General features: G+C 42.3%; 1 protein-coding gene across 1 annotated transcript; it reads right to left on the minus strand.

Moving 5' to 3' along the window:
* Nucleotides 1-2,174: 2,174 nt before the first annotated feature.
* On the minus strand, nucleotides 2,175-5,065 carry LOC109944451 (salivary acidic proline-rich phosphoprotein 1/2-like). The gene is made up of 4 exons (XM_020549230.1): nucleotides 5,009-5,065; nucleotides 3,436-3,525; nucleotides 3,180-3,368; nucleotides 2,175-2,201 (listed from the first exon to the last, which is right to left on the minus strand). The coding sequence occupies exons 1-4, from the start codon at nucleotides 5,030-5,032 to the stop codon at nucleotides 2,175-2,177; spliced, it is 330 nt and encodes a 109-aa protein (XP_020404819.1). The 5' UTR covers nucleotides 5,033-5,065.
* Between the last annotated feature and the right edge of the window lie 4,415 nt (nucleotides 5,066-9,480).

A 9,480-nucleotide genomic window follows, 5' to 3' on the forward strand; every position in this document is an offset into this window, starting at 1 on the left:
GATAGAGCCGATTTATGGCGTGGCACGCTGTGTTCACAGCTTCAGACCAAAACCGCTCGGGCGTCTTGAATTCTCCAAGCATCGTTCTCGCCATGTCGATAAGCATCCTGTTCTTCCTCTCTACCACACCATTTTGTTGTGGTGTGTAGGGAGCGGAGAACTCGTGCTTGACGCCTTCCTCCTCAAGATACTCCTCAACTTGCAGATTCTTGAACTCGGACCCGTTGTCGCTCCTTATCTTTTTCACCTTTAGCTCAAATTCGTTTTGAGCCCTCTTTAGAAAGCGCTTTAGGGTCCCTTGGGTTTCTGATTTATCCTGCAAAAAGAACACCCAAGTGAAGCGGGAAAAATCATCAACAATTACAAGACCATACTTACTTCCCCCGATGCTAAGGTAGGCAACGGGTCCGAAGAGGTCCATGTGAAGAAGCTCCAGTGGTCTTGATGTTGTCATCACATTCTTGCTATGATGAGTGCTTCCCACCTGTTTCCCTGCCTGACATGCTGCACAAGGCCTATCTTTCTCGAAACAAACATTGGTTAGTCCTAACACATGTTCTCCCTTTAGAAGTTTATGAAGGTTCTTCATCCCAACATGTGCTAGACGGCGATGCCACAGCCAACCCATACTAGTCTTTAGCTATTAAGCATGCATCTAGATCGGCCTTCTCTTTCGAAAAATCAACTAAGTACAGTTTGTCGTCTAATACACCCTTAAAAGCTAGTGAACCATCACTCCTTCTAAAGACAGATACATCAACGTTTGTAAAAAGACAATTGTAACCCATGTGACACAATTGATTACAGACAGAAGGTTGTAACCAAGCAACTCTACTAGAAATACATTTGATATGGAGTGCTCGTTGGTGATGGCTATCTTGCCCAAGCCTTTGACCTTGCCTTGGTTCCCATCTCCAAAGATGATCGTATCCTGGGAGTCCTTGTTCTTGACTTAGGAGGTGAACATCTTCTTCTCCCCCGTCATGTGGTTTGTGCATCCGCTGTCCATGATCCAGCTTGAGCCCCCAGATGCATAAACCTGCAAGGAATTTAAGCTTGGGTTCACTACAAGAAACTGGTTAAAGAACGTGGGTGAAAAACCGTCGAACTTAATGTAATAGGCCGTCGAACTTAACATAAGAACGTGGGTTTACCCACGTTCATAGCCGACGGCGTTTTTTTGACGAACTTAAAGAAGTAAGTTCGACGGCCCCCACGTTCTTAACGTTAAGAACGTGGGTACCGTCGAACTTAACTTTAAGAACGTGGGTACCGTCGAACTTAACGTTAAGAACGTGGGTTTTTAAGTTCGACGGGGACCGTCGAATTGTGTCCCGTAAGTTCGACGGCACCCACGTTCTTAACTTTAAGAACGTGGGTACAAGTGGCCGTCGAACTTATGTGTCCTGCGCGAGTCGGCGCGGTCTGCCCATTAAGTTCGACGGTACCCACGTTCTTAACCTTAAGAACGTGGGTACCCACGTTCTTAACTCTTTTCCAGAAAAAAATAAAAAATACAGAAATGATAAATTAGACACACATAATAACACATGCAACACAGAATATCACATACAATACAATTTTCAAACACAGGGATATATATACATATCACAAATTCATACAAGTCCAAATATACATAAGTTCACAAATTCACACAAGTCCAAATACATAAGTTCACAAATTCACACAAGTCCAAATACATAGGTTCATATCCATAGTTCTCATTTTTAGTTCACAAGTTCAAACATTAGCTCCATCGCTCTCGATCAGGACATCGGATTGTTGTTCGTAGCTCCACCACTAGAATTGAGACATCTGTCCGCAAAGTCAGCGTGAGGGGGAGGAGTCACTTGATGAGAGCCGGAATCCTACAAAATAAACCAAAATTCTCATAAATATACAACTGGCATTAAATCACATGTACACCAAGATATAGGAAAGCATGATAAACATAGCGTCCTTTTCTAAATAAATATAGGAAAGCATTAAATCACATGTACACATAAACCAAAATGAGCACCAGCAGCAACAAAAAAAGTATACATCACAAGTCACCCACGTTCAACCTGCAGGCTATATTGCCGTCGGACTTACTGATTACTCAACATGGCGAAAGCACCAGCAGCAACACCCATGTATGGCTGACATCAACCTGCAGGACCCAAGAACATGCCCTACAGGCCACCGACCAGAAGATCAACCTGCAGGACACCAAGAACATGCCCTACAGGCCGCTCAAGTGCCAGTCCTGCTGCCCAGGATTCTTCTGCCCAGGACCACTAAATTCTTGGCAATTTTAAATCGCCTAATCTATCGCACAGCGGCATCCAAGAACAATAAAGAACAGGGAATGAGCTACTGGGCTTCAGATCTGATGATCCATTAGTATGGAACAGTCCGAGGTAAGGATTCTGCGTCATTAGAAATTTAACTCAGCAGATTGTGAATGCAAGAAGCAGACTCAAAGTCCCAGATCATCTGTTTAGATGCGCCTCAGCCATGCAAAAACTTAGATGAGTTGGGCAGATTGTTTAGATGCGCCTCATCCATTAGTACGGAACAATCTGTAGTGACAGTTTAGATGGCTGCTAATTTTTAATAGCTTAGATCATCTGTTTGGCCATTTCAAATAGCTTAGATGGCTGCTAATATATAATTATATGTACCACTCATATCAATAGTGACAGTTTGGTCGAGTGGTCTAAGACGCCAGATTTAGGTTCATAGATGGATAGATGGAGTACATGGCCACTAACTACAAACTGAGCCCACAAAGCCTAGCCATGTACCATTTCATTTGCTAGAAATTAAATAGGTTCATAGTCACTAACTGTTTTTAGTGTGCATCACTTGCTGTTTTCACTTTTTTGCTGAATCTGTAGTTTGATTTCAGATAGTTTGATTTTCTAGTTTGATAGTCACTTTTTTGCTGAATCTGTAGTTTGATTTCAGATAGGTTCATAGTCACTATCTCAATTAAATAGGTTCATAGACACTGAATCTGTAGTTTGATTTCAGAAGAGCTCAGGTAGGTGAGAATTGAGAACTAGCCCAGGTAGGTGAAAATGGTGCACTGTGGCCCCCCTTTGATAGTGACTAAAGCTAGACGATAAAACCAATCTAGACTTAGTTTATTTAATTAGGAGGAAATCAACTAGCATTGAAATTCAGGAACGTACCGCATGTGACGGAAGTGGCTGTGTTGGCCATGGGGGGCGTCCCCAAGGCCCCATTGGATGTGTAGGATATCCCCATGGTGGTGGTGGCCAATATCCCATACCTGGTTGTGGAGGAGGAAGAATCTGTCCTCTAGGAGGCATCGACCACTGAATGTCCATCTGTGGGTTTCCTTGTCCGGTCTCAGAACCCTATAACCAAATAAAACGATGCATGATTATAATTGTAAATGAAAGTAAATATACTACAAAACTATACCTGTGTTTCGTTGGTGTTTGGGGTCTGTCCAGATTGTGACGGACGGGTGAACTGGGGTCCCATTGGAGATCCCATCTGAGCACTATACATCTGCAAATACAATAAGCTTGAGTTTTATTTTAAACTAATATATATATAGAGTTTAAACTCACACATGGGATGGTAATCTTATCTAGCACATGCATCATAGAAGCCACAAGCAAGTTACCAACTGAACCATGAGTTAGGCTTTACCAACTGAAGTCACAATTCACTGATGCAGGCAACTAGCAGATGACAGAAATTGCGATTACACGTTACACAAAAAACAGCTAATCAAGAAAGCAAACAGGAAAAGCCTAGATTACACATAACACAAAAAATCAGCTAATTCACTGATGCATAGATGCTGATGGCCTTGTCATCAGGTTCAGGTATATATATATCTTCTCTCTGAAGCTATGATGTCTGAAAAAAGTGAAATGAAACACATGGTTGAACTGATTGGTTTTTACGAGCTCGATCGATTCGTTTCCATGTCGCGGAGCAAGAGAGCTGTCGCAGTGCAAATGCTTCCGGCTGTGGGACAAGTCCTTATCTCAGTACCACTCAAATAAAAAAAGGTAATAGACCTGTACAAAAACATAACATAACTCGCAACAAAGGAAGCATATGTACTGGTCAGTGGTCATCCTCCAGGCATATTTTTATTGTGGGTTAACCTTCCACCTCACCTTATAAAAAAACCCTTCCACCTCTTATGCTACCAGGTTAACAGAAATCAGTTCTACTATTCCTTTATGTGATCAGCAAGCTGAATGAATTTGTTTTCTTTTACTTCATATTCTGCGTTAAACTGTTGCTTTTCTGCAGCTGGGCCAATGGCACATTGCAGATGAGTATGATGGCCAGGTGAGGGAACTTAATTGTAAATCAATATGCCATAGTCCAATGTGCCCTCCTTATTCAGCGATGACAGAGTGGCAGCATATAGTTCTTTCAGCTGACAAAATGGATCTGGTATGTTTCTACTGTACAACAGAATGTTCCATTATGACAGATAATAGTTCTTGGTAATTTGCTTGATCTCATAAGTAATATGGATCTGGGTCTGGGTCTGGATCTGGATCTGGTATGTTTCTACTGTACAACTCCGTTATTTGCAACACGACTTGCAAATCGGTATTAATCAAAGTTGTGCACTGATCCACGCTCTATCACTTTGGTATAATAACTATAACCAAAAACTCCACGGATCACGCACAGGAGAGCACCAAAGTCCGCAAAAAAACACAGATGCCCAGCTTCAAACAAAATTCTGGACGTGGAAAGCTTTTTGTTCCCAAAAACTGCAACGTGGAAAGCTTTTTGTTCCCAAAAACTGAACCCAGTTTTCAGTCAAAAAAACACAGATGCCCAGCTTCAAAAAAAATCAGACAAGGGAAACATAGCTGCAACGTGGAAAGCTTTTTGTTCCCAAAAACTGAACCCAGTTTTCAGTCACCTAGAACTGAATTCAGCACTAATCTAAGGCTCAGAGCGATTTAGATAAAAAAATATGGGCAGATTCTGAGCGGATTAATAAAATTATTACCTGCATCAGCATTCCCTGCATCATCTGAACTTGTTGAGATAGATGTTGAACTTGTTGTTGTTGTCTTAGTTGCTCATCAAGCTCTGATTCCCTCGAAGTTGAAGTTCGAGATCTACTCCCCGCCGAGGAAACTGACCGACGACCAAAGCTATCGCGACTCACAACCCCATCGCCGATCCCCAACCTAGAAACATCACAAGTTATGATAATATAGTGTTTATATATCACAACTTTGATCTTATCATACCTCCCATGTGGTAGCCCACCACCGGCAACATATGCTGCATCCGGATCGAAAGGTGCCTCCCTCCAATCTAGATCATCGTCTCCTGCTTTCCTCCTAACCTCCTCAGCATAACGAGTCTACAAAACAATTTATGTTAATTATAAATGAGTCACAAGTTAATTAAGAATAGATAGTAATTATTTACACCTACCAGCTTTTCTGTCGCGCTTTCGTCACATAAAACTTCTGGATGATCTGGATCTGGACCTCGATGTCCCTCCATGTAAACGTCAATGAATCGGGGTTCAACACCATCACGAGCCTCCTGCAGTAAGAGACATAATAAAATATACAAATTTGTCTGAGGGAAAAAGACTAAATGTTACTTAGCTCGTCATACCATTCGTTGTGATTTCCCAATAAATCCATCTGCTCCAAATCGATGGAGGCCCGGTTTGCTCTTCCGGTTCAAACGATTTCTATCTGACTTCACTTTGTACTCATCTGAGGACCAGTACTCGCAGAGCTTGACCCAAGCTTCAGGATGAGCAGTGAGCCAGTCCACTTCACTTTGTTTGTACTCCTCAGCTGTTAAGTGGATTTCACATGCCTGCTTGTTGGTCATTCTTTGACCCTTCACTTTCTTGAAGTACACGGTAACAGCTTTGACCCGTGCATCTGACATTGAACCATTTATAACTTTTCTAGCAGCATTGTGGAATACACGTTTTGCATGTTCTTCGTTCGCTGTTTCGTCCAATCTAAATTGTTCCTGCAAAATGAAGAAGCAATTAAATTCATTTATAGACGCCCACGATAAGTAAATTTAAAAGACATAATAAACTCACCCAAAACGATGACCACACTGCGTCTTGGTGAGTACGGTCGGGTCCATATGGTTTGAGGCCCCAGTGAGCCCAGTGATACGCCCCTATCTCTGTCCCGTTGAGTTGTACCACCCCTGGATAGTGAAAACGAGCTATAGATCCCAGCACTGTGTTAACTGGTGTCCGATGACCTTTGCCACTCCATGCCACCTCCACCCAACTCCTCTCTCCTGCAGGGTTTATGACCCTACGTTGGTCCAAGGGTTGTGTCGGTGGAACTCTAAGGGACCGCCGAAACCTACAAAATTGTAAATTGTGCACTGGTAATAATATCAATCCAACAAAAATGGAACTCCTCGTCAAAATAAAATTACCTGAAGTTTGTTGCCTGTGTCGTTGTAACAACCTCGTCATCAGCCTCTCCATCGGCCTCTCCATCGTAGTCCTCCCCATAGTCATCATCATCACGCATCGGTGAATCTTGGCGTGCCAGCTCGTCCTCCTGCCTAGGTGCATTGTGCTCTGCCGCCTCGCGCGCTTGCTCAAATGCATTGTGGTCCTGCTCTAGCATAGGTCCACTTGAGCCTATCGCCTCACGCTCTGGCTCAAGTGCAGTGTGGCCTGCCACATCGCGCTCTTGCCCAGGTGCACTATGGCCTGCCACCTCGCGCTCGTGCCCAAGTGCACTATGGCTTCCCACTTCGCGCCCCTGCTCCTCCATGCAACCAAGGAGCTGCTCTAGCCGTTGCCTTGACGCTGTAGAGCCCTACAAACATAATCAACAATGAGATATATCAAGTACTCGATGTATACGTAGAAGAAAAGAAAATAAAACAAATTAAATACCTGGAACAACATAGAGGATGTATCCCCACCACCTAAACCCCTAGTTGACCGTGACCTCGAGGAGTCACCACGGTCTCCGCGCTTCTTCCCTTTGAGCTTGTCCATGACCCTCATCATCTGCACAAATTTCATTACAAGAATTTAAATATATATACTAGCTTTTAGTATTGAAATAGGAATGCATATACAAGAATTTAAATATATATACTTTTCAAAAATCATCGGCATCAGAATCTGCTTCAGCAACACGCTGCTCAATTATTTCAAGTCTTTGTTGTTTTTCAAGAATTCTCTGTGACTTACGAGTCCTTGCCCTAGAAGGACCTGGTTCTTCTGCCATCAAATCTATGGCAAGACTAGCTACTTCATTGAGCCCTAAATCCTCAGATATAGTAAATTCTCTATTTTCTGACTGATCGCCATCTTCTTGATAAATATCAACAGAATCATCATCTTCGTTATTTGTGTTGTAATAATCATATCGTAACGGATGGACTTCAGGATTAATTTTGTATACAACCCAACAAGACTTCAAGTTTTCATGAGGATATGTTAGATAGTACACCTGTTGCGCTTGATGTGCAAGCACAACATTGCTATAATCGCTGCCTTTAAACCGTGATTCATGCTTTACCTCCACAATTCCAAATTCATCCTCTCGCGTTTGTTGCGGATCAAACCATTCACAATCAAATAACACAAACATGAACTCTTTGGCCCCACCAAGAGTGTACTCCGTTATGTCTTGAAGAACACCATAATAGTCATGAGTGCCTCCGTCTGCATTTGTGGCAGTTGCTACTACTCCACTGTTTGTCGTGGCTGCCTGCGGGCGGATTTTTTCTAATTTTGATGTTCGAAAACGGTATCCATTAATATCATAGCGGCTATATTTTCTTGCTTTCAACTGACCATGTGATATCTGTCGCAAATCATCCGAGACTAGAGAGTCAAGTTTCTTACACTACATAGAGCAGAAAAAAAGATATAGGTAAATAGCAAGTCATATGTGCAATCTAAGTACACAAAGGAAAATTATAAAGAGATAATTATATGCTCGTGGAACCATTCAACGAAACATGGACCTCCATTCATCCCTTTCATACGTAGATTATCCAGTTCCTTTGGTGTAGGTTTGTGGCCAGCTAAATATATGGAATCAAACATTTCAAAGTATGGATCAAGTTCCTCCATGTTGGTGTACAAGTAGAGCATGGTGAAATTACGCTCTCTTATGTCAACATAATGTGCAGTAGAAGCCCCGACCCCTTTCCCCTTCCAGAGAAAAACACTAAGGTCGGTCGAAGGACCTTCTTCTTCAGTATGATACCGTGTTGACTGAGCATTCACGTTGTTAGTGTGTGATAAATACTGACTTGAGAAGATTGTGATCTCTTTAGCTGCAAAGGCCTCTGCGATACACCCCTCAACCCTTGCTTTGTTCCGCACAGTAGCTCTAAGTTTTTTCAATTCTCTTTCTTGACTGTACATCCATCGGAACTGCACTGGTCCTCTTACCAATGCTTCATAAGGTAAGTGCACTAGCAAATGTTGCATCACATTCATAAATCCAGGCGGAAATACTTTTTCCATCTTGCATACAAGCACCGCGATTTGTTTCTCAGATTGAATCATCAATTTCTTTGAGATATGCTTAGCACATATATGTCTATATATGTAACTAAGTTCAGCAATCATCTTCCACAAAGGAGGCTTCAAATAGCCACGGAACATTACCGGCATAAGTCTTTCCATCAAAATATGGTAATCGTGAGCCTTCAAACCATTTAATTTATTAGTGTCGAGGTTAACAGTACGTTTTATGTTAGCTGCATAGCGGTCTGGAAACTTCAACATTTTCAACCATCGAAATACTTCTTTTCGCTCTTCCGGCTTTAGACAGTATGGAGCTCGTGGTGTCCTCTCCTTTCCATTAGGATTTAATTTGACCTCAAGGCTAGGGCGATCGCAAAGATTAGCTAAATCTTTCCTGGCATTGATGTTGTCTTTTGTTTTACCCTTAATGTTTAGACACATGCTTATGATGCTTTCAGCAACATTGCGCTCTTGGTGCATCAAATCTATGTTGTGTGGTAAAATCAATACCTTCGCATACGGAAGTTCCCAGAGAAAAGAAATATGAGTCCAGTTGTGATCTTGACCATAGCCTTCAAACTCATGACCTTCTGCAGCCCTTTGAAGGGCACGATGTTGTATCATGATATCTTCACCCATTAAACGTTTTGGTGGACCGTCTTTAACTTTTATGCCTCTTCTAAATGACTTCGTATCATTTCGAAACAGATGATTGGATGGAAGAAACCGTCGATGACAATCAAAGAATGAGACCTTTTTACCATGCTCCAATCGATATGCTTGTGTGTCCCCCATGCATATGGGACAACACAGTCGACCGTGAACACACCAGCCAGACCAAATACCATATGCAGGCAAATCATGAATTGACCACAAATATGCCGCACGTAAGGTAAATTCACGTTTTAGATGACCATCATAAGCCTTTACCCCTACCCATAGCTCTTTGAACTCTTCAATCAACGGTTGCATGAATA

The sequence above is a fragment of the Zea mays genome, chromosome 2, assembly GCF_902167145.1.
Source record: "Zea mays cultivar B73 chromosome 2, Zm-B73-REFERENCE-NAM-5.0, whole genome shotgun sequence".
In the NCBI taxonomy this organism is placed as follows: Eukaryota; Viridiplantae; Streptophyta; class Magnoliopsida; order Poales; family Poaceae; genus Zea; species Zea mays.

Bases quoted from the DNA above. Each gene is read 5' to 3' on its own strand.
- LOC109944451 (XM_020549230.1), bottom strand. From the start codon at position 5,032: ATGATGCAGGGAATGCTGATGCAG. The intron at 3,369-3,435 runs GTATAGTTTTGT...ATTTGGTTATAG, and splicing joins CAAACACCAACGAAACACAG to GGTTCTGAGACCGGACAAGG. The intron at 2,202-3,179 runs GTACGTTCCTGA...GGTGTCCTGCAG, and splicing joins AGCCACTTCCGTCACATGCG to GTTGATCTTCTGGTCGGTGG.